Below are 25,775 nucleotides of genomic sequence, written 5' to 3' on the forward strand. Positions count from 1 at the left end.
ACCCACTGAAGTGGCAGTTCAAGGGAGACTGTGCAATATATGACTCTTAGAATAAACTTACCTGAAGAGGTTATTCTTCTATTCTGATTACATTACTCTGCTGTGCTGTAAAAAGAAAGTAGTAAAAAACAAAACTGGACTGACAAACAGGGCGTGTAACTATATAGGCACCAGTGATCTTGGCCAGTTGAGACAGGTAAGCTGATGATACGTGAGAAAATTGTGACATTTACCTGCACTGGGCTATTCTCAACCATATATAACCTATGGGATCAGGAAAAAATATACAATCAAGATGGGATATTCAGATTATCGAAAAGCAAGTCTGACATTTAGAGTATTCAAACTCCATTTGCTTCTGCATTCTTAGTAATCTGGGAAAAATTCTGCTATGAAAAAAGAGTGCAACTAGGTCAGTTCAGTTGATGGTACAGAAAATCTGGAATTAAACTGCAATACTGAAGATTGTTAGCGATAATTCAAACTGCTATTTTCAAATTAAAGGATCAAGTGGACATAACTTCGCTTCATTCATTTCTTAGTATTTTTTCTATAATCTCAATGCTAGTTTACCTGATAGTGCAGTATTTTATTATGACTTTTGCATCTGAAAATTACATACATTTTAAAGAAATGTAAAACAAAAGACACAACTACAATCACTCCGAAAGTTGTTTGTTTTAAGGTACAGGGTTCCAATTTCACTTAAAGGAAGGACTACTTTTATTCCATGTGTACGGAGACCTTGTCTCCAACTACACTTAACAAATACACCCAAATAAATTTAAAGAACAAAACATCAGTAGAAGCTAATCTTACAATAGAGACCAGTTCTCTACTACTGAAATTTGCATTTTCCTAATTTGTTAAAAAAACCCAAAACTGGTCCACATACAAAGTAAAATGGGTAAAAGTAAGTCTAAGCTGAGCAAACATTGCCTGTTTTATTCAGTTCCAGTGGTAGCGGTCTCTTGGAGCTAAATCATAATGCGTTCTCTCTTCCTCTTCAGCTCCATAATCTAGTGGCAGACCATAATTGTAATCAACTGTTACAACTGGTAATCTTTTGCTTTGTTCCATCTCTCTGGCAGTTTCACCTTGAAGCGGTTTTCTTTCATAGTCTACTGAGCTATCTTCTTGGTGTACAGATGAAGATGGATGCATTGTTCGTGAAGAATATGGTGCAAATCTGTTTCTTCCTCTATTAAATTCATCTGAGGGATGCATTCTTCTGTTGTCTTCAGGGCAATTTGGTCGATTACTGTAAGAAGAACAAATATGAACAGTGAAATCTGTAGAAATAAAACAGTTGATTTGTTATTGTTGGCCACCATTAGAAATTAAACTTGTGTAACCTTGAAAGAACAATTCAGACCATCAATCATGTTTTTACCCCCTAAAATTAAAATCCTCTCTACCAGATGTTGCAAACCTGTTTATATGAATTTTCCAATTCTAGTGATTAAAATTACAGCTCTTTATATTAAGTAACTCTACTATGAGATGTTTTGTTTCAAGTGCTGTTTCTAATTAAAATTCCCTGTTTACTGAGGGTTTCTTTACCTAGGGGCCATTTTTGTTCCTAAGCCCATGTTTTCATTTTTGTGAATAATATGTAATAGTAACTCTCTGGCACATAGTCTAACAGGCAATAATATAGTTTGGATTTATAGCTCCAAATATTTTAATTCTTAATTATTCTGCAATAGAAGATTCACTCTCCTACAAAATACATACGGAAGGATCTAAAAATGCATATACGTTATATATACTTTTTGTTTTGGTTTCTCTTTACTCTCCAGTACCTTCCTTACTTTGTAAAATAAGTGGTGTATAAAGCCAATTCAGAACAATCTTTGTAATTTTAAAATCTTCTCCCTCACTGAACCATAGATTAATTTAGACTGGAAAGGATCTCTAGAAGTACTTAGGGTCACCCACTCAAAGTAGGTCTAATTATATGAGTTTGTGCAGGAGCCATGTCCAGCTGAGTTCTGAGTATCTCAAAGGATGGGGATTTCACAGCTGCTCTGGACAACCTGTTTCAGTATCTGATCATCCCTCATGGTAAAACTCTTTAACTTGTTGTAGACAGCAGTTAAGAGTTAAATATAGCACCTGTTATTTCACTTTTTTGCTTACTGATAATAGCTTTTTCATTTTTTGTAGTACATTAGCTTGAACTGTGCTTGTCATATCAATGACTTATGCCAGGGATTCTCAAACCATTTCATAATCACGCTCAAACTCAATATAAACGGACCACACATTAGTCACATAATTTGCTCGGTGCTCAGATTCAATGGTTTAAACTGCATTGAAGCAAAAATATTAACATAAATTTTTAGAGTGGTTAATTTGTATTTTTAGCTGGAAAACTGCGGGAGTAACAGTATAAAGGTAAGTCAGAAAACAACTTCTGAAATCTGATATTTACCTATAACTTCTGTTGAAGTCATCATTATCAGACCCGTAATCTCTGTGAAGTGAAGGAGATGAGGAGAAATGAGGTTCTGGTGCATTTTCATGGGAAGAAAAAGATTGACTTCTGCAAATAACCACAAGAATCCAATGGTAAGAAGAGTACCAAGGGTTGTAAGGTTTTGAAGAATATGTGTTTATCAAATGAAATAAAAATCATCTTACTTTTAGTTTAAATTTACTTAGCATTTTAATTAAAACTATCTTAATTGTATCGATTTGACACTTCAAAATGGTATGCTTCATTGTAATGATATCCTCTGTTTCAGCTGCACAACAGAAGAAATTAAATCAAACTTTACTAGTGCAACAAATATCTGAAATATGTTCTGAAATATTAAAAATATTTTGAAATATTATGTCAGAATCCAACAGGTTTAATAATAAGTGATATATGTATGTGGGAGAATATCATACAAGTTCAGAAGCAAAGGAATTTCTAACAAATTATTAACTCATGGAATAAACAAATGCAAGTCAAACTTCCTTGTAGCATTACTGTTTATCTCTCTTTGGCTGAGGGCATAAATAAAAGTTCATATCCTCTTCTGTCTTGAGGATTGCTTTTTAAATTAAGTATCTATACAAAACAAAGTGGGACAAAGAGTTTTGTTTCAAGGTGACTCTAAAAAGGTCAAGGAAACACATAAGCTTTAAATAAGCGCGACCTTTTAATTTAGGAAACATTGGCTTTCAAAGCTGCAACACTCCAGCTTACATCAAACTCTTCCATAAGTCAAAATAAAAAGAGTTAATTAACCATTCATTTATATATGATTTTAAAAGGATAATTAGTTGTTTTCAAATTAACTTATTTTTAAAAACTAATTAATTTGAAATGTAATTTAAAAGTGCTGAGGTTTACACTTTTATTCTCTAATTCTGGTCTTACAGCTCAAGGATGCTTTACCTGTCTGAACACCATTCACGTGGCAAGTCATCGTGACCTGGATGATCATGAAAAGGTCTTGGCCTTTGTCCATGCCCTTTATTAACATAATCAAAGTCTTTTAACTGAGCCTGCTCCTGTAAGTCATCATAAGGCTGATGCTCATGAAAAGGTCTGCGCCTTTGTCCAGGACCTTTATTATCATAATCTTTTAGTTGCATCTCTGTTTGTAAGTCATTACGAGGCTGGTGATCATTGAAAGGTCTCAACCTCTGTCCACGACCCCTATTACCAAATTCAAAATCTTCCAATTGCATCTGTGGCTGTAAGTCATCATGTGACTGATAGTCATGGAAAGATCTTAGTCTTTGGCCAGGACCTTTGTTAACACAATCTAGCTCTTTTGACTGCATCTGAGTCTGAAATTCATCACGAGAGTGGTGGTCATGGAATGGTCTTCGTCTCTGGCCACGGCCCCTGCTACCAAAATCAAAATCCTTTGGCTGCCTGTCTTCCTGCAAATCATTGCGAGATGGATGGTCAGGAAAAGATCTCTGCCTTTGTCCACGGCCTCTGTTAAATTCAATGCCCCTTGATTGTCTCTCTGCCTGTAAATCATCATGAAACTGGTGTCCATGAAAAGGTCTCAACCTTTGTCCAGGTCCCTTGTTACTGAAGTCTAGGTCCTTCAGCTGCGTGTCTTCTTGATAATCATCATAAAACTGATGATCAGGAAAGGGTCTTCGCCTCTGTCCTGGTCCCCTATTGTAGTCCCAATTTCTCATCTGCATTGGTGCTCTTAAATCATCCTGAGTCTGATGGTCATGAAATGGTCTTCGTCTTTGTCCAGGTCCCTTATTAATGAAATCAAAATCTCTCAACTGCATCTGTCCTTGCAAATCATTGTGAGAGTGGTCATCATAAATTCTTAATCTTTTCCCAGACCTGTAAAGAAGTTTTTGTCTTAAACAGAACGTCATACTTCTAAGTGTTACAAAGTCATTAAAGAAAAAAAGTCTTTTTAACTAAGAATTGATATGAAAGATATTGCAAATATACAGGTATCAAAGCTACTAAGAACCCAAACTGTAAGAAAGATTATAAAACTTGCAATGTCATAGTAGAAGTTGTGACAAATATTCAATTGTAATTCTATAGCACTTGTTAAACAGGCAAAACCAGTGATTCCAAATTAATTAAAAATAATTGTTGAATAATAAAGGAGGACTGGCAGAGTAAAACTCTAAATTTTTCCCAGTGAACTAATTACTTACAGACTTCAAATAACACACATTCCCTTCCTTTCCTTTATGTTTTCACTGTTTCAGCAAATTCTGTAAATATATTTTGCATGAGTAGGCTATATTAATAAAATTTCTTTTAAATTAGAGTATCTATAGTATTTTCAATAAGAAACAATTTTCTTTCCCACAGTGTTGGTTTTTTTGTCTTTTAATTCCATGTTTTGGACTATTACCCCTGAAAATCTTCATTTGGGAACCGCTCTGCAGGTCCTTCCATTGCATGTGGTGGTGGAATAATTTCTTCATCTGAATCCCATACATCCATTCCAAGGTTACTAAGAAGAATAAAAACACCTCACATAGGTTTCCTTTTTTAAAACATACCATTGAGAGAGGAAAAAAACCCACATAAAATTCTTCAGTTTAGAATGACAGAAATTTTTGTATGTTAAGTTAAATTTACAGACATACATAACTTGGCAAATTTTAATCTTGCAAATTTATTTGGGGAAGGGCTGCAGGGAAAGCAAAGAGAGTACCTAAACTTCAGAATCTTGGAACGACATCCTAAAGGATGTGAGATAAGCACCATACCTATTCAAAAATCTGACACAGGAATAACTTAGTCATGCACGGACTATAAAACAATGGTAGCAGTAAACCAAAGGACATTCAGTTAAACTAAAAAGATGCAAATCAGTCAGGTATTATTTTAAAATCAATTTACTGCTACAAGATATCATCGGCACAAATAACCGCAGAATATCTAAATGTTAGCTATTCTTAGGTGAATACCATAAGCTTAAAATTCTAACTCACCAGGGATACAACTACCATGAACATAGGAGTTAAAAACAATCTTCCACTTTCCCATACTTTTTTATTGCTAAAAGTGTTGTACTTTTTTTTTAAAAGTATCTGGTTCTACCACGCCAACAACAGCAGGCAGATCATAGAGCTTATAAAGAAATCTTTGCCGTGGCTCCTTTCAGCTTATAATAAGAGAATACAGACTCAATACACTTGTCATAGTATGATAAAACCACACCAGTGTTCAGTAGTAGGTCAGATTACAAAAAATCTTTTGAACCATATAAATTCAAAAGATGAACAAAGGAAGTACATTGCACTTCATGTTATTCATATCAGAAGTCTCAGAATACATGTGTAGTTGCGTATTAAAGGTTTAAGAGGAAGGTTAATTTTGGCTTATGACTGGAAGTGAACTTTTCAAAATACCAGTAGACATACTGGAAAATCTTAACCATACAACTAAAAGTTTTTGTTTACCTTCTCATTGGTTGTGTTCTGAGATCTGTGAGATACACAAGACCATCCATGCGATGACCTCTAGCATCACCAAAAGCTAAAACAAAAATGATACAAGTCTAATGAAATGGGCTCAAACTGAGCCACAAAAATGTGAAAGGCAAGTTTCTGTTCACCAGGAGATGCTGACTTTGAAACAATTATAACTTGAAACTAAATACTTCAGCAAGCTGGCAATATTGCAGCATTTTTTTTTAAACAACTGAAACCAGTAGCGGTAGCAACCTATGACTGAAAACCCTTACAAGGAAAAGGAGAAAAAAAAAAAAAAAAGAATTTTAAGCAGCTGAAACATACTGCTGCTATGCTGTCAATTTCCTAATGCTCAATCCTTGCCTGGAATAGAATCAACAGTCAGAGAAAATCTTCTATGGAAGCCAGCATATTAAATAACTCTAAGGATACTAAAATAGAATTGTAGTATTTGTGAATACAATTGTAGTAATTGTGAGTTACAGTCCAACATATGCCTTAGTTCAAACTGTATAAATACCTTGAATTGCTGCCTCTGGATCCCAGCCTTCAACATCTATAAGATATCTGAAGAAAAATATGATTGGATTACTGTCCCAAATGGATTACAGGTTAAGATAAGGACACTATCTTTTGTGAACAACGATTTCTGATTTTATACAACCCTTACCTACATATAAGGTAGCCAGTTCTATTAATTCCATTAGTACAGTGAACGCCAATGAGTTTCTCTATCAAAAAGGAAAACATAGTCTTTAATAGTTCAGAAAGGGAAATTACTAAAAGATTAGTGCAAGACAAAAAAAAAAAGCTGTACTTTTCTAGCAAGGTAATGATAAATAATTGCTATTTACAAAATTATACTGTTATGCCTGTAAAAGAACAGACACATCCAGACTTTGTCCTCTTCATGATGGATCTCTAGCAGCAGTTAGCTCACTACTTCCAAACCTGTGAAGACTGAGATTAATGCTGCAGAATGCAGGAAAAAAGAAAGAGGAGCGATGACAGGTAAAGTGGCTGGCCCCAGCCAGAACTGCAGTAACAGGAGAAAAAGAATAAAATATGGTTTTGAAAGCAAATCTAAACAAGCAGATGTAAAATTGAGGAACTTAAGTTACAGATTCTCGTAAAACTTACAAAAAGGAGAACATAACCATTAATACCCCTAGTGTCCTGGAGTATGAAATACATTACTAGAATAATTAATTTAACTGAACTAAACAAAGTTGTGGCAGAGACGAAGTACTGACAGACGGGCTTTGAAATGGGACTTTGATAAATTTTTGAATGAGATAAAATATAACTGTTTGCCACAGAGCAGTCATATTGCCATATAAGTTTAAGTTGGTGTCCTAACAATTCAGACACTAAAAAACCCTAACTTCTCAAAAATTATTTGTAAGAAGAATCCTGAGAAATTTTAGGGGTAATCTAAAACAGAGGTACAGTTACAATGAGTAAGTTAACAGAAAAATGAAAGTTCTCCCAACTCTGAATTATGTAAGCCCTGCCAAAATGGTCTTACTAGCTGGAACTGCAGGTCTTCGTCCACTAACAAATTAAGAATTCATTCTCTCAATTCTGAGAATCGGAAATAATTAGATTCAAATACAGACTATTCTTTGTCACACACAAAAAATCACTAGATCAAAACCAGAAGAAAACTAATAATCTCCAAGTATTTTCCCTAACCCAAAGAAGAGGAAAGGAAGAACTTACACAATAATTTCCTGAGCAAGGACAAAGGCTGCTTCTTACACCTTTTCCCAGCACTCTAATTCAGGCTCTCATACCTGAGATTTAGGTCAGAGCTCTTTCACAAAACAGAGTTGACAATCCACAGCAAAACCACCGTTATGCTCTGCAGCAAAAACTGTATGCACTTGGGCAGTTAGTATCTCTACTTTCTCACAGAAAATGCTAAAGTAACCACAGCAAATAGCATGAAAAAGCTTGAAAGAATGGTCCTCCAATATTGGACAGACAAACAGTTAAAATCCACCTACAAAGAATCACTAGCAAAAAAGTGAGAAGGTAAAAGCTGCACACAGGCTGTGGCAAAATACATGCAAATTTATTTCTGCAAAAAGTACCTTATACCATCTCAGCAAGAACTGTACTGTTGCATAAGCACTAAAACAACAGCAGATCCACCCTGTGGAAACACTGACACTGTGTCTGTAATATGATGTTTAAGAATTGCTAGGATATGAGGGCAATAATGGACTCATAAATCAAAAAACTGCTATGTCAGACTAAACAGACTGAAGTTGCTCACACATATCAGCGTCTAGTGCCATCAGAGAAACCCTATGCTATTTAGAACATCCATAAAAGGCTGGCAGCTACAACGCTAAGCTGATGGTAGACAACTTGGATCAGACAGATGAAAGCCTTGTTGTGGTTGCTCTGATACATACTGAGAATATAAGTATTAGGAAGGGCATTTAAGTTACTAGTCACTTTTGAAAAAGACATGCTTTGAATGTAAAAAAAGATATGTTGTGTTTCACATAATGTATCTTATTATAATAGCAAAGTGGAAAGGGCTATGGAAAGTCTGAGATCCGTGGTGCCTTAAATATCTATTGAAATTAATAAATGATACAGCTAGCACCGAAATAAAACTTTTGGTTTTTTACAGCATAAGATGCTGATATTTACCATTTCCCGCATTTTCCCACAGGAATTTTCTGACCCATTTTTTGAACTGTAGAATAGTAGCATTATCAGGAACTTCAAGTCCAACTGTATAAAGTTTCTTATACTGCACGCTTTTAGGTAAATCCTAGGAAGAAGAAAAAAAAGGTAAAAATTAAAATTATTGAAGTCTTGCACCAATGAAAACCCTTAAGCAGTATCTAACATAATGACAATGTAAAACAATCATTCAGATCCCGAGTAGAAACTGAAAACAATCTTGACACAATTCTATAAAGATACAGTCTCAGAAACTAACATTTACATTTCCACTGATCTCAAAGAACAGTTTTTACAGAAGACTTATTTAGCCCTGCTAATAAGGCAGCACATTAACTAAAGAAACCAGATTCTTGTAATTCCATTTGAACCCATTTTATAATTCTAAGCAATATTTGTCCGTCCCACCCACAGTCATATACATACTCACATATTCACCCCCTTAATGCTTACAGCCCATGTACGTTCAAAGATTAACATTCAGTTATAACACTGCTATTTATTCTCCTTTTCAAGAGGAGGCTGATTAATCCCAATTGTTTGGACCATACTGGTAAAAAATTTGAAATTAATAACATAGTTCAAAAATATACGCTTTCTTAGTGGATTCCACTAAAGAACTGTAAAAAAAAAAAAAAAAAAAAAAGACCCTTGGAATAAATGAGAATGTCTTCAGGGCACAGCCTGTAAGCCTCCTGCATCTTTTCTGTGGAGCCTGGCACTGAAGTCTTTATCCATTACCCCGAGTTACCATAATACAAATGAGCCACAAATGCAACTAGCTGGGAGGAGTTATCTCCTCTGTGATAAAGCATTTAGTTTCTATTGGAGACATAACGCAAGTCTAGATGGCTCACTCGTCTATTCCAATTCAAGGTAAGCAAATGCATAAATACTTTAAACAAAGGTTGCAGTAACTAATCTATTTTGTTATTATGCTTATATTACCTTAACTTCATAGTATCGTGTGGTATATGTTAAATCAATAATTAATCCAAGCTCCACATTGAGGGCTTTCATTGCAGCAATTAAGTCTTTTGGTGTAAATTTCTGTGTTGGGGTAAGCCTCTGGTTAATTGCCTACAATGAAAATGGAAAAGAAAGATTTTCTTTTTAAGTTCTAATAACACGACATTTGTAATATTCAGCTGTTTTAATTAGAACTAGGAAGCATTAGTATTCAGAAGGGTATGTTTACAGCATCAGAGCCATGTCCATGTATTGTACAGAAAAAAATGAATAGGAACCAAATAAAACGCAAGAATTTGTTGTATATTTCTATTCAGATGAAAATGCAAGAAAATGAGTGAGAATTTCCACTTGTACAACGTTAATAAACATGATTAAAATAAGCACTAATTTGATAGACACAAAAATCCTGCAAAATGCAGCATGTGCCATAACTAAACATCAGCAAAAAGTAAAACACCACAATCCCCTTTCTCCCAAGCATACTTTGTCCTGCACAATAACACAAAATTAACAGTGTATTTCATGTAAAACATTAGAAGTTGTGACACAAGAGTTCATTTCTTCTAAAGGTTTTAGCTTTCTCCCCACAAACGTTGTGCAGACATTTTTATTCCTGCTTCATCTCTTGGCAGAGTGTACTTGCATTTCATTTAGCACTGGGAAATATTAAATAAGACTAAAATATAGTGACTAAGAAAGCTGCATGTTGGTGGGTAATGAACTATTAATTTAATTGGACACAACCAGTGGGGAAAAATGTTTACTCACCCTATTGTAGCTGTGTTTTTTGAAATGTGTTCTTCACTCTAGGTATGAAAATGGCTCATATACGCAAGACTGGATTTTCTCTGAATAGCACGCTCGTCCATTGTGAGAGCCTTTTGACACAGGCTCAGCCATAACCGATAAATACAGTGGCAAAAGATGCAGCAACCTCAACCGCCTCTCAGTTCCTTTGTTGACAAGATATTCAAGCAGACAGGACTCAGAACTGATGGAAAGGAAGGCAGTCACAGACCACATACCTCTCAGAACCACACACGCTATAGGGTAACTAACCATTCCTTCTTTTGACTGTACGGATTATAATCTAAAATGCTAACAAGCACTTATCCTGTCACTGGAAACAGGAACAGTAAACCAAATTAAAGAATAAAGAGCAGGACAGTCCTAACAAAGCTGGTATGTGATCATGAAGATTAAGCTAAAAAGAGTAGGATAGAAAGCATATAGAAGTATTCAGTCCTGTGTATTTCAGATACTGGAGCACTGCTGAAAAAACAGTGGAGGCTGTTGAAGTTCAAATAAAATCAACAAGTCAGTTATTTCACCGCTATTCAGCAGTGACTTTTAGTAAAATCTGAAATGGAACTTACTAACTTTGAGGTGACAACAGTGAATCTGCAAAAGGTCTATGGTAGAACCTTAAAGATATTTTTCTTTTACCACGTGAAGTCACACAAGCTGAGGTGGAATACAATTTTCAAAAATAATATGTCTCTAAACATCTAAATATTGCTTGATTGAGTAAACAGTTAAACGTGTTATGATAGACTATTTGGAATTCCTGCTGAGTATTCAGTAGTTTAGGTGTTTAACTGGGCTCTGAGAATGTGAGAAATCTGTATAAACTCTAAAATCCTTCTATGGCATGGGAAAAAGCCTGCCCAGTCCTTACTATACTGCGATATTACTGTTAGCATTACAATGATGATCTAAAAGGAAGGCACAGAAAATCCTTCCAAGTAAACCCATGACCTTAAAGCCTTTACTAGCAGCACATCTTCCGCTAAAACAATTACCCTTGAGCCTTGAAATACCGAAAACACGCTTTCTCCCTTTGGGTGAAATCACCAATCATCAGCTTCCGAATAAGCAGTAAAGAAGAAAACTGCTGCATATTTAAGAGGTCTGTTCCAGCAATTTAATAATGGGACTTCTGACAAGTCTATGACTAATCAGGTCTTCAGCTTTTCCAGACAGATTTACTGACCTCCATCTTCTTCACAAAGACATCACAGTTTAGCCAGTTACGTATTTTATGCGTATTCTGCCACAAACTCCATGAGCTTCAAGCACAGAGTCTCTGGCAGACTTGCCAGTTCTGTATCTTCCATAGTTGACACTGAACAAATTGAAGGAACGGAAATGTTACAGATTTTGCTTTCTTGGGTACCAGACTTTATATCTGGCCAAGTTCAAAGACAGCTTCACAGAACAGGGATCTGTGCCCCAGTGAGATCAGTAGGACTTGAAGCGGAGTGCCTACTTGTGATATATTGCTATAAACGTTCTCTGAGAATGTATGCCATTTTTATCATCTCTGCTGGAGCTCCTTCCAGACTATCACAGAAGCTACAGGGGAAGAGTAAATTTAGCAGTGAAGTATCTTCCTCTGAAATCTGGGGTGACAGGGAACTGGAAATACCTGCACTGAACAGATCCTGCCTAGAACAGTACATCTATGCAAAAAAACGGAGCTGGATCAAGTGGAATTACAGGAGCTGATGATGCAAAAAATCCTCTCTCAAATACCTCAACAGCGAAGAAACTTAATTATAAATCTACTGACTTTTATATTCACTGCTAGGTCTGTCCATTGGCTGTCTTTGGTAGAAAGACACAGGGCTACTGCACTATCCATCAGTACCAAGGAGGATATGATCAATGTCAAGTATGAGATCCTTGGTGTCAAAGGTACCAAACCATCATACTAAAGCTGTAAAAGCTGCTGCAGGAAGCAAACCCTGCAAGCATTCCACTTCGATCATTGCTAAAAAAAGTGAACTGAATGGTGATTGAAACCATAATGGGCACTAATATATCCAAAGAAACAAATTTTTGTATATGTGTACTAGAGTGAAATCTGTCAACTACAGACAGCTTAGACAGAATATTTACTCTTAACTGCGAAGGTCATGTCTAGCCACTGAACTTTAAAAGAGCTTAGAAACTTTTATTTCCTGTGCATCTGACGCAAGGATTCTAAGGGTTAATTTATATAGCACTTTCATTATTTTACACAGAAGGGTAAATTTGCCATATTTGCCCTAATTTGCCCTACACCTCAATCCACCAAAGAACTGAAGTCTAAAAAAGACAGCCTCCACATTCTGTATCGTCACAAAGAATTAAAAGATCTGATGCAGTGTATTTAATAGATTAAGATGGCGCTCCATGTTAGTAAGACTCTAAATGAAGTACTGACACACTAATAAATCTACGAAGACTTTTCTTTAAAATATACTGCATTCCTCCAGATCACTGAAGCTTTTTACTTATGAAATTGGTAATCTGAATCTACAACTTAAAAAGTACTGCAGTGGCTGGTATCCTTTAATGAGTGTTTTATTTCCATAAAATTATATTTTGGCTTACATTGCCTAGATTGTTATTCATATCATAACCCCTTCCATATGATTAACAACAGTAAATGAAAAGATATTAAATAAGATAATGAATTTAGGCCACTTAATAGTGATCAAATGAATCGTGCTCATTGGTTAGAGATTTTATGATTTTTAAAGGATAAATAAAAAGAGTAACACCAAATAGAAAAATTAAATGAAAGCGAACAAATATAGAATATTATGTTAAAAATATAGAATATTATGTTAAAAGCCATCCAGTAGATGACTGGAAGGGCTAAATCTGAATAAATTATTTTTTCATAAAACTTTCCTGAAGTTTCAATGAATATTCATGCTGTTCTTCATTACTTTTGCACTATATCTAATAGACACAATCTGTAGTTACTTTATATACATACCCCTTTTAAAGGTACTTTGAATGCAATAAATCTAGTTCCTGGTATAGGCTGTCCAACTGGTGTCAAACTCCGCCATCTATAATGAAACAAATAGCTATTTTTAAATATTTTCAAAAACTTTGGTAAAACAAAGCAGATAAAAATTAAGTTCCTTTAATATTATAATAACAGTTATTGCAAGTTATGTGAAGTATCTTACAAGTATCAGGCAAATCTGGTGCCATATTTCATACAGTTTGAACATAGTAGTTATTTCAGACTTCTACAAGCAGAAAGATATGAGAGTTATCTTTTTTCTACGATGGGCTGTGCAGCTACTAGCATAATATATTAAGATTTAGATTTCCAAACAGCAGGATACAATAACTCCTAAAATACTTTGAATACATAAGCAAGAAATCATAACTGACGTGCACACGTTTGAAAAAAATGACCCATCAAATCTTGATACGGAAGTAAAATCTTTTTAAAAAATCCCTCTTCTATTAGTAACCAGCCGGTTTCACCAAGAAATGAAAATCTTTTTAGAGTAACTATAAAAATTCACTAAATATTTGAATAAAGCGAATAGCTTAGCATTATTTTGGGATAAAAGAAACAGGGAGTTGCCTAAAAGATGCTGGAAGAATATCAACCGAATATTGCTACAGCACTGATCAGAGCAGAAGCTACAGAGCTTAAATAAAGAGATTTTTATTGTTTGCAAGTCTGAAGTCAGGAGCCATAATAAAATGAATCTTTATTCTCCATAGAGCACTACCACAAAGAAAATACTTCTTAGAGATAACATGCATGATTGTTCTTATCATACAGTAGAATTATGTCCCCAGATCTGCAATTATTCCATGAAGTGGTTTCAAGGTATTGTGAGGATATTTGAAAACAGTCTTTTTCCTTCTTTCGTTTTCAACTTCCAAAAAAATGTCTCCCCTCAAAGCGGTAAGACAGCATTTACAAACAAGTAGCACCAATATAAAGCAAAGCAGATGGGCAGGATTCAACAGGTAAAAAAGTATTCTTATAGTTGGTGGAAATTTTTCAACTTGGCTGAACCTTTAAAAAGGTTCATATGCTGTCATATGCTCACATCGATCATTTAATTGACAACGTAATGCAAAGTTTACCTTTATTAAAAATATGAAACTTCTAGATTTTGCAAATGTGTTTATTTTGTAATATGCTTCTTTTTCAAAGAAACATTCTTGACTGTACTTTCTCTTGGTACTTTGAAAAAAAACAGAGAATATTCCATCACACCAAAACTTGGCAAAAATCGCCTACTAATATGAAGATTTATTACAATACTAAAAATACTAGTAATTCCAAAACCACAAAGAACTAGTACTCACAAATTCTACATTGTACTGAAAAAACTCTTGATGTATCACATTTCAGAGATTTCATTTTTTAAAAAAAGTATGAAAAGCTTTATCTAAAGTATGAAAAGCTTTATCTAAAGAGGAAAACGAGTTAGCAGATCAATTTTGCCTTCAAAGACGTAACTTAATAAATTTAGGACTTTTATTTCCTCTCCTCATGTGAGGGCAGATTATCTTTATGACCTCAGAAGCTGCAGCTGGATGACTTAAAATCAACATGGCCTTTTTGCATTTTCAGCTTGTACCTCAACTATTAAAATACAAAACATTTTCACAAGATTTTGACACTGGTGCCCATTCACTTACAATTTTCTGAATTAATGTTTAAATTAATGTTTTGCCTTAAAGGGAGCATCCAACGACTTCTAGGTTCCTTTCTGATTTCCATAAAACCACATCATCTATGAAATAAATGGAACACACTATTTCAAAACATTCTAAGCACTGAGTATTTTGCTTTATTCACAATTCTCATATAGGACCATAACAAAAACTAGATGTTGGCTGGCAAAACTCTCAATTAAATATCTGTAATTATACTGGTCACAGTATATAAATAGTAACATTACCAGTCATAGATGCTTGGAAGTAACAAAGGAAACACTTATAGCATGGTGACCAGAAGCATAATTGATACTAACAAATCACGTAACAATCCACTACAACAATGTCCTTAGCACTAACTTATCTTTTTTGTCTTCATCATGAACTAAAGAACAGATTGAGGCTCACAATGTAGACATACAGATGCTTAGTTTGATGGATAACAAATTAAATAAAAAAAAAGTAGTAATAACTCATCATTAGGAAAGCTGTTGCAAACAGCTGTCACGTAGAAGAAATACAAGGTGAGAAGGTATAAGGGCAAGCTAGAGATTAAACCACTGAGAGGTGTTTGCAGTTAAATTCTAAATTATTGCAGGAACTTTGTACCTTGCAATAGTAACGAGTGAACAAAACCAATCTCCTACTTCATATATTCCCTTATCTTAGGATAGTTGCATACGGGGGGAAAAAAGAGCATGTTCTCAATCACTGTAGTTTGACAAGCATTGCTCAAAAAAGTACGTATCATGTACTATAGAAGTGTTCTAACTTGAGAAGCCTTCCCAAGTCAATTTTCAAGCTTGTAAACTTTGGAGTCCGGTAGTTGTACACTAGTTGTAAAATATGAAAACAAAAATCTGAGACTGTGTTTATCCTAGTTTAAGATACATTAATCAATTAAGATCGTAAACAGTGTAAATGGACTGAAAATATTACCAAAGCTAACAAAACCCAGCAACTAAGAAATATTTCAGTTGCAAGAAGTGCTCAGTTAAAAAAAAACCCAAAATCTACAGAAAAACTGTGAAATCCACCCTGTTTATCTCATTCTGCATAGTTTTTCTCATTCACTTAATCTCAGAAAGGTACTAAATGCTGTGAACCATATTTAGATGTATATTTAATCTGAACTACTGTTAAGATTAATGAAAAAGTCAGGTTTAATATAAGCTCCTGCCTCTTGTTAATTTTAATAACTCTGGAAATTGCATATCTTTATTTAAAACAAAGAAATACTCTTCCTGATTTTGTTCTTAAACTTCCAAATAGAATTAGAAAATGGGCTGTACCTAGAGATATAGAAAATAGTGCCGCAAATGCTGTCATAGAAATAAAATAATCAAGAATACAGTATTTTTTCTTCAACCTAGTTCAATTACTCTTTGGTGTTACCTCTACCAATAAAATGTACAAAATACAAAATACTTTACAAAAGTAGGATTTAACGTTATAGCCAGCCATATTCACATAGACATGTTTAGAAACATTTTGGAGGAAGGCAGAAGTAAAAAAGTCCCAACCACAAAAGACCAATTACCTTATGTAGTAAAACAATTTAAAAGATACCATAAATTAGAAATTCAGATCTTTTTAAACCTTCTTTCTCTTGGAAAACTGAGTGGAAATCTACCATGATTATCATAAATACAAGCAATTATGAGCCAATAAGAAATAATCAAAAAAGGCCTTAAATATCTTAGTTTCTTTAATTAGCAATGTAATAAAGACTTTGTAAAAACTCTGAATTTTTTTTCAGATTAAGGGACTGACAGAACAATGCACGGGGATTACACACTTTGTTGTCAAACCTTAATAAACTTGGGTTTTTAGTCTCCTGTTTTTAAAGCCGCTTAAATCCTACCAGAAAAAAAAATCTGCAAAATCAGCAAGAAACTCAAAAGCTGCTGACAGCTCTACAGTAGAAAATGAGCACAACGCACTCTTCATCAGAAAAGGGTACGTATTCCATGTTATCTTTAAAATGATATTTTAAAAGGAAATTTCAGCATACTGCTGCAGAACTAAAAATTAACCCAAATTAAAAACTACAGATTGAAATGAAGTACTTAAGAGAGAACTACACTTAAATAAAAAGTAACATATTATGCACACATGACACATTTTCAATTACAGCTTTATTTTTCTAAGTTTTCAAACAGGTAAACAATTGATGTACTACATGCAGATCCAGACCTCAAAGTCAACAAAACATATAAAATAATCAATTATTTAACTATTTAGCTTTCACAGTTCCCACTTCCCTCTCACGTTTTGTCTTTGTCACTCTACAACTACCATCAATTATCTTAAAACACAAGCAGAATTATGCTTGCCATTCTAAAGGAAAGAAACACTTCTTGGTTGAGAAAAAGTACTAAAATCAAACTAAAAAAATAATTCTCCTTTCCCCTTGAAATTTCTGTGATGTGTGAGTGGCTTCTAGTTAAATAAACACAATTATTACTGATACTAAAGACTCTAGTCAGTTAACTTGTTAGAAGTTTTTAAGTCTAGTTCACATTAAAATATATTATTCTGCTTATACATTTTAATTTAAATGGAAAGCAAGCATGTTTTATTGTCTTTAAACAAAAAATTCCAGAGCTATTCAGTAAAACAACTGAAAAGAAATTAACTTCATACATCCTAGCAAAAGTTTACAAGATATGCGAGCTAGATTAACCCAAGAATCTAGCAGCAATATACTTTGTAACAGCAGCAACCAGTGAAATGGCCTCTGTTGAAGGACAAAAAGAACCCCCAATCAAACAGCAACAAACTTAGAAAAACACTTTTAAAAAGCAATCAGCTCCAAGCAATCAACTGGGGATCATCAACAGGGCCTGCATAGCAGCCTCCAGCTTCAAGTGGGATAACAGAAGACATTAGAGAAATGCCTATGATAAAGACAAGCTTGGAGTAAATTTGAGTAAAACTTAGTATTAATCCTGAACCGTCTTCGGTTAAGCTCAAAAGTATGTTGAATACCAAGATAATAATCCAAGCAAAGAACATTACAATAGCTATATTTTGCATAAATCTTGCTATTAAAAAACAAACAAAAAAGTGATAGCAAAGTTGTTTATACATACAAAGTTTTTAAACATACAAAACTACATATCAATGAACTGCAAAACACAGCACAGATTACAAATACCAGTAATAGCTGTAATTATTCAACCCAATTTTGAAATCTAGTTAAGAAAACTTTATTCATTTGATATGAGCATAACTGGTCGCTGTTAAAATAAATCTTACTATGAATCAATTCTAAAACTTAACAAATTCTACTGGAAATTATAGCTACTATGTGCCCTTAACAGAAGTGTTAAACTGAAATACAACAAAACTGTGTTTTCCATGCCTGGCTCTACTGAAGTTTTAATGGAAGCAGATAAAATATGCAGCTGTATGTAATTCATACTCAGTCACTTAAACAGATGGATACCTGTCTTGATTTCAGCTGGGATAGAGTTAATTTTCTTCCTAGTAGCTGCTGTGGTTTGGATTTAGTATGAGAATAATGTTGATAACACATATTGTTTTAGTCGTTGCTATTAAGTCAAGGACTTTTTCAGTTTCTCATAGAAGCTGAGAGGCAGCATAGCTGCTTGGAATGGGCTAGGCAATCAATCATCCGGTGGTGAGCAATAGTATTGCATTACTTATCTTGAATATTCTTTTACCATTATTATTTTTTTTCTTACATTACTGTTCTATTAAACTGTCTTCATCTCAATCTACAAGGTTTTTTGTTTGGGCTTTTTTTTTCCTTTTTCTCCCTCTTCTCCCTTTCCCACTGAGTGGGGTGAGGGACTGAGCGAATGGCTGTGTGGTCCTAGTTGCTGGCTGGGGTTAAACCCTGACAATACCTTATTATTTATTTTCTTCTGTGATGTTTTTTAAAAGAAAAATATTATTTTTTATATAATGATATTATGTATGTTTTTAATGGCATGCTGGACAAGAAAGCTACAAAATAATTCATAGGTACAATACTATGGAAACACTGAATTGGTAATAATTTGAAAGTTTCATGTCTTTTGTTTGTCAGATCTCAGTGACAGAGTTATATAAAACTGTTAACAGATACCCTACAAGTTCTTTATGGAAAAACAGTTGAACTCAGTCTTTTCTGAAGCCTAAGACCACTTTAGATAGCCTATGAAACTGATGCTTACATTAGCATATGCTAAAAATAATTTTTTTTATATATATATAAAAATCTCTATAGGATAATACCTCTACAGAGTAGTTCTGGTATTTTTGACAGGAAAAAAACTTAAGTATAAAAAGAGGTAAGTTCTCTTATCTTACATTTCCGTGTGTAACATTCAGTTCAGCAATAACGTTTCCAGTGTTCCAGGGTAAGAGAAACTAGTACTGAACTCAAGGCATCAATTCAGAATGATTTTCATCTAATAGTTAAAAATCACTGTTTGTAAAACAGTGTAAACAGGTATACATTACACAAAAGGTACAGTGGGTGAAGAAGTAAGTTCAGAGAGCAGTATCTGAAGCTATGCTTAACAATTCAAGAGTTTCTACAATTCTGGAGCACCTGATGAACATCTATGATTACAAAGCAGTTACAAGTTTAGAACTTACCTGGGAAAGTAAATTCCAAAACACTCAAAAAGGGTAATTACTGTAACTGTAAAGAAACTCAAGTCTGAAATACTGTCAGCTATAGCAGGAACATTTAGAAAATGCTACTGGGAACTTCTTCTCCTTTTTTTGGCTACTAGTACTGCGTGACAGACACACAGCTATATTTTCCAAGAGGCATACCTCTACGGACACCAGATTCAATCCCGTTCTGTTGGAGAAAATATAGCCCTACAAAGACCACGACACGCTGTCAAGACAGAACACATACTGAACAGGTCCAAAGCAGAAGGGAGGGAACATAGCTCTTAACCATCTGTTACTACATATATTTCTCACTTTGCTTGTCTTCAGTGTGGATACAAATAAATCATACCTTATAAAAAATACAGTGTGGATGTAAAGTATGGGTGAAGAGTCTCCTTATCGTGTCAATAAGTAATCACATAGCTTTGTACTTGTAGTGTATTGTAACACAAAATATGGGCCTTCAAGTCTTATAGCAATGTTATCATTACTCAGGTATCATAAGAAGTAAGTTCTCGCCATCCCACATTTTTAAATGCAAACGTTCTATGCCTGATAGTACAAAGCACTTTTACTTTACAAATAAACACTGACAGTAACCCTTCTCTCCCATCCACCCTTGAACATGCACAATCAGTGATGCCACAGATTTCAACATTCCTGTCTAAATGAAAATGCTGATGCTTTTAAGTCTGCACAGAAACAATTCCGTTAAGTATGTTTATGGTGTATAGGCAGAAATAATTTGGCTTTGCCCTTATAATAAAAAAAATCCCACTCAGTATTTTTTTAATACCATTTAAGGGAAACATGCAAGAAGGTGACATCTCTGCAGATGCATTTCAGTACTGAAACCGAGTTTATGAAATTATACTGACAGCAAGATTCTGGATGCACAAACACGTATAAATCCGTAAAAACATCATAGTATTTTATGACTTAATGTAACTTGAACTCTTTTTACTAGCTGGTTCTCCACTAAAAGATTACAGTATACAACTACTAAAGGACAACAGCATTTCAGACACTGTGAAGAAACAGAACTTGACTACACAGTGGAAACTGCAGTGCAAAGGGTCACATGAAACTCTCCCTTATGTCTCACTTCATTACGAAATTACTCCCCCAGCACTACTTTCTAGGATTGAGACTGCAGTGGACCCTGTACACCTCAGCTCTGCTCCAAGACATTACTGGGAAAAGGGAGAAATGCTTTTTGCTATGAAGAAATACAGGAAGTCTTACTTCCAGTCCACCTCCTCCTCTCACTGCTGGAGCAAAGACTGTGCAAATGGCATCAAACATTCAGGGCCAGGGCTGAGCGACAGGGAGACGAGACAAGAGTGAGCTAAGAAGAACAAGGTACAATACCAGCAGTGCAGATCCAGTGGCAATGCTGGCTATTACTACCATTTTAATATTACTTTAGGTTCTAAGTACACTCAAAGTGCTGGTATTTAGCAAGGTTGTGCAGTGCTATAGCACAACCCTTACATAAAGCCAACTTTAATTATACTGTAGACACAGTATTGTAAAAGGTGTTAGTAATTAGCTGACCAGTTAAAAAAATTCACCTCTTCTTGTTTAGTTGCACTATTCCTAGCTACTTACAACTTAACCGTAACCTCATTTATTGCATTGCTTTAATTAGCATAATGGAATTTTGATTAAAACTGTTAAGAACTGTATAAAGAACTGAGGCAGTAACAGAAAGACAATCTCAAAAAATGTCTGTATGTAGTGTGACTTGTTTATCTATGATACTGTTTCTCTTGCAGTATCATTAAAAATGAAACAGTTACTGTTAGATTTATTACTATTATAATAACACAGGGACATGATTGAGGTTCTACTTCTATAGTGTGCTGCTGTCAGGACTGGTCCTTGTGCTATAGTGTACCACAATCTCACTTCTGCCAACAGCTGTTTCTGGGGCCAGTAAATTGCACGTGCAGGATCACCTAGGCTAAAATTAGATTTCCGGAAGTCTTCTTCTAGCATTCACTGCTTTTTTTTCCTGGTGTACTCAACTAATTCACAGTGAAGAACTACAATGTGCTGTCCTCGCACAAGGACGACATCAATATACTGCTGCATGAGGTTGGGAGACTGACAATTCCTTAAACTCCTTTACTGCCAAAACCCCAATACTGTGGATGTCTAGCCTGATTTGTTAATAGTATCAAAAAGTAAGCATCTGGAGAAGCTGAAAGTACTTCAGTATCATGAGTTTTGTCTGATGGTAACACTAATTTTATAACCAGTTACTTCACAGTAGATGTTTCTTTCCTTGAAAAATACACAGGTATTAGCTTCCAATCATAGAAGCCAAAAGTACAGTCCACTGCTTCTTCCATACTTAAGAGAAAAAATGCATGGAGCCTGAAAACTGCTCCAGTTCAAATGCAAGGGGGGAAAAGAAATGAGAAACGAGCACCCAATTCCCGAAGCTTTTGTAATAATTTTCAAGAATGGAGAAACCAAGGACAGTTATTCTTTCAGGCTTCCTGCTGCAAACCTAATTCACTTTAGCTCAATTTTGTCCAACTTTTAACTGAAATTTCATAGAAACTTCAGAGAAAGACATGCTTAAGCAGCTTTTCTAAAGTTCTAATTTTAATCCCTGAGTTTGTCAGCTATGAAAAAAACTTCAAAGTTTCTTGAAGTTATTTTTTAAGTTTTGTTCATCTTTTGTTTCTATTTATTGCTTCTAGGCCAACATATTTTGCAGGAAATCGTGCTTTTTGTATTTTATGGCTCCTAAGAATGTTCCTAATAAACTTATCTAACATTCCCCATGAAACCAGGACAATGTCAGCCTTTCCTCTCATAATGTACAAACTGCAAGCTATTGTCCCATTACAGTGTACCTTTATATCTCAGCACAGTCTCCTATCCAAGAAGTTTATACTGATGTCAGCAGTAACACATTGGCTAAACTTTTAAACTTGGACTTCCTCTTTTTTTTTTTTTTAGTAGAGCTGGAGAATAGAACTATATGTTTTAAATGAGGTCATTCTGTGGTCTCCATATGCACTCCCAATCAAGTCAGAAAGCCTGTGCCATGCGTTTGGTGGTTTTTTATTATTATTTTTGCCGATAAAACATTTTTGTTGTCCTCTTGTTACAAACAAAACCGCAGGATGTTTCTGGACCTGAAGCCATGAAAATATTCCTTGATCACATGCATGCAACTGCCTGCTCCCATCTTATCAGCTCTTCCCTGACTCCTGGTAGCAAACATCAAAGTAGTCAGAAGGATGGACTACTCTCCCATTTCCCCAGTAAGTAAACACCTGGGGGTAAGAAGGTTAGGAAGAAGGGAGTGTGTTTGGCTGATGAAGTGTTCACAGACAGGTTGGAGCATTATACTCACCTGGGGGATGAAGGACTTGGTTGTTCCTGTCTTGGAGAAGATACCTACCTTACCTGGCTGTAGGTGCTGAAGATGCTTGTGGCAAGAAAGCGCCCGGGGCAGTCAGCGCCCCTTCTCTCTGGGCAGGACTGTGCCTGCTCCTGCCTCTTGCTTAGTGTGAGGGATACTTACCCATCAGGGATAGTATTCTTCTTTACCATGCTGAAAGCAGGAGCAGGCAGAGCAGGAGACAGCGGTGAAAGTGGGCACTGCAGCAAAGGAGAGAGAACCGCGCAGTTAACACGGTGCTAATCTCTTTCTCCATCAGTGGGCCTTTCCACAGGGCTGACTCTCAAGTAAAATAAACCAAGCAATCAGCTGGGGCTTGAAGCCATCCTGACCAAGTTCTGCAGCTTGCAAACTAGCCTATTTTCTCCACTGCTACAGTACGGCAAGAGGGAAAGACAACAACTCACCTCTCCTCTCCAGGAGGGAGATCAAAAGAAACAGAGAGGAGAGGCAGCAGGTTCCTAACTCTTAGCAGCAGCGCTGCAGGGATGAAGGTCTTCCTGGCAGTCCCTCTCCTGCAGCTCGGAGCAGTCTGTTCTGCCCTTGTGCTCCCACAGCTACAACTCTTGTCTCAACGAGAAGAAACTCCAGGCAGCTGCAAGAGGCGAGGCCGGTACCTCAGCAAGGGAAGGACCATCACCTGCCCCGCTCCAACCTAGACGGGCCCGAGGCACCGTCAGCGCCCGCCGATCTCTGCGGGACCAGGGCGGTGAGGAGAGGGGCGAGGGGAGCTCCCCCCCTCCGCGGAGGGCCCATGCCCGCTCCAGAGAAGACGTTTGAGGCTGGCGTGAGGCTCCCCCCTCACAGCCGCATCTCCCCGCCGAAGCAGGGAGGCCCGAGCAGGACCGCCTCCGAGGCCGGCTCGGGGCGCTCTCTTAGCGGGAGGCGGCTGAGCTCGGGGGAGGAAAAGAGAAAAAGGAGACCGGGACGAGGGGAAGGCGGGGGGAGGGGGGGGAAGGTCGCGGCCCGACTGCGGGGGGCTGAGCTGTCAGAGAGGAGGTGGGCTGCAGCAGGAGTCGATAACAGGGAAAGGCCCGGGCGCCGGCAAGGCGGGGCGGGGAGGATCGGGGCTGCGGGCGGCCCGTACCCTGACAGGATTTCCCTTGCAGAGGAAGGTTGTTGCGAGACAGAACGTTCCCGAAAAAGGTCCCGACTGCGCCTGCGCAGCATCCGACCAGCACGCCGCGCGGGGGGGACTGCGCCTGCTCCTCCGCGGCCGGGCCGGGCAGCGCCGAGAGCGCATGCGCGGCGCTGGGGCCGGTGAACCGGCGAGTGTCTCCGAGGCGCGCAATAAGCTGCCGGCCAATAGGACGGGGAGGTGGTGGTGGTGTCCCTGCGCGTGCGCGGCAAGCGCGTGGGTGAAGGGGCAAGGCTCGGGGCGCATGCGTGCCCAGAGGGCCGCGGGGTGGGGCCGGAGCATGCGCGGGCCGGCCGGATGGCGCGGAGGGGAGACGGGGCCGCCTCAGGCGGAGCGGTGCTGGGGGGCGGCCGGTGAGGGGTCCTTTGGCTCCTTCTGGGCTCCCGGCTGGCTGGCTGCGTGGGTGAAAGAGACGGGTACGGGTTATTTCTTGGGCGGGTTGTGTAAGGTGCGGTCCGGGAGTTGGGGCCCGGCGGAGGCGCTGAGCGAGCCGTTGGCGGAAGGTCGGCGGAGCTTTGGCGGCCTGAAGGAGTCTGTGAGGGAGAACCGCATGGAGCGTGGGGATCGGGAAGGACTTACTGCTCTCATTTTACATCGGGAGATGCGCTACATCCCCGTCCGCGCACTTACTCAGGGAAAAGACGCCGACTCCTGCGCTCGGGGCTACTTTCGACTCTTTCTCGTTGTGTTTTCTTTGCTTTTCTTGACTGCAGATTGCTGCCCCGTGCCGTGCTTGCCGCCTCTGGCTTGCAACAGTATCCTTTTCACGTCTTGCTGTTCAGAAGGTGGATAGATGAGAGGGTATGCCCTCCTTTTAGAATGTAAGGGAGGTGGGGGATGGAGGGGTAATCGGTGAGCCAGTGCTAGGTCACTTACTCTAATGGGCAGTCTGGGGTATTAGTTTTAACTTTCGCTTTCATGCTGGCCTTTGAATCACTTCTGAAACTCCTCCAAGTATTTGTCACTTAAAAAAGCTTAAGTAGTTGATAGCTTACAGCATATTAATGTACAAATGCTATGAAATGATAGCAGCATTCTTGAACTTCCCGTTTGTTTTTTTATGTGAGGCAGACATTGCCAGTGTTAAATTTCACAGCAGAAGTTCTTTACCACGTTATTGATAAGCCTGCTTATTAGTTACAGAGCTGCTGTTTAGTCTGAAATTATCATGTTGGTATTAGAGAAACAGAACAACTTTATTTCTGTTTGTCAAAATGGTAAACTTTTTAACATTTCTAAGACTAGAGTATTACAGATTTCGGCAGTTGTGTGGATTGTTTTTAAGTTAATGTACTACAGGAAAAAAAGAACTGTAATTCCTGAATATATGTTAGTGTCTTATTGCTTCTTTCACTCTTTTATTGTACACTTTAAAGCAATGTTTATATAACTTTTTGTTTGCTGAATTGAATGTACTCTGAACCAGTGCTGCTTTTTCCAGTATGCGTGTTAAAACATTTCTTTTTTAATGCACATGTTTAAAAGAAATGGATCCTGATCAGAAATGAAAAG

The 25,775-nt window shown here is 37.0% G+C and overlaps 1 protein-coding gene across 10 annotated transcripts; it reads right to left on the reverse strand.

The window, feature by feature from the left end:
- Positions 1–699: 699 nt before the first annotated feature.
- LOC128911870 (uncharacterized) lies at positions 700–24,324 on the reverse strand. 10 transcript variants are annotated; one of them, XM_054207383.1, is made up of 13 exons: positions 24,213–24,281; positions 23,533–23,720; positions 23,249–23,325; positions 13,361–13,436; positions 9,568–9,699; positions 8,584–8,707; positions 6,587–6,647; positions 6,437–6,483; positions 5,905–5,980; positions 4,848–4,949; positions 3,392–4,315; positions 2,438–2,548; positions 700–1,261 (listed from the first exon to the last, which is right to left on the reverse strand). In XM_054207383.1, exons 3-13 carry the CDS (start codon positions 23,275–23,277, stop codon positions 949–951), a joined length of 1,995 nt encoding a protein of 664 aa, XP_054063358.1. In that variant the 5' UTR covers positions 23,278–23,325; positions 23,533–23,720; positions 24,213–24,281; the 3' UTR covers positions 700–948. The 10 variants fall into 10 exon arrangements, with proteins under 10 accessions (XP_054063358.1, XP_054063361.1, XP_054063360.1 ...); XM_054207386.1 differs by lacking the exon at positions 23,533–23,720 and adding an exon at positions 10,360–10,582 and having other exon boundaries at positions 15,046–23,325; positions 24,213–24,249; XM_054207385.1 differs by lacking the exon at positions 23,533–23,720 and having other exon boundaries at positions 2,438–2,479; positions 24,213–24,324.
- Between the last annotated feature and the right edge of the window lie 1,451 nt (positions 24,325–25,775).

This window comes from Rissa tridactyla, chromosome 6, assembly GCF_028500815.1.
Source record: "Rissa tridactyla isolate bRisTri1 chromosome 6, bRisTri1.patW.cur.20221130, whole genome shotgun sequence".
Lineage (NCBI taxonomy): Eukaryota > Metazoa > Chordata > Aves > Charadriiformes > Laridae > Rissa > Rissa tridactyla.

Excerpts from the sequence above, each read along its gene's own strand:
- LOC128911870 (XM_054207382.1), bottom strand. The coding sequence starts at position 23,277 with ATGGTAAAGAAGAATACTATCCCTGATGG. Across the intron at positions 13,437-23,248 it reads AAGAATACTATCCCTGATGG|ATGGCGGAGTTTGACACCAG; the intron begins GTAAGTATCCCT and ends GTTTCATTATAG. Across the intron at positions 6,648-8,583 it reads GTGGGAAAATGCGGGAAATG|AGAAACTCATTGGCGTTCAC; the intron begins GTAAATATCAGC and ends CCTTTTTGATAG.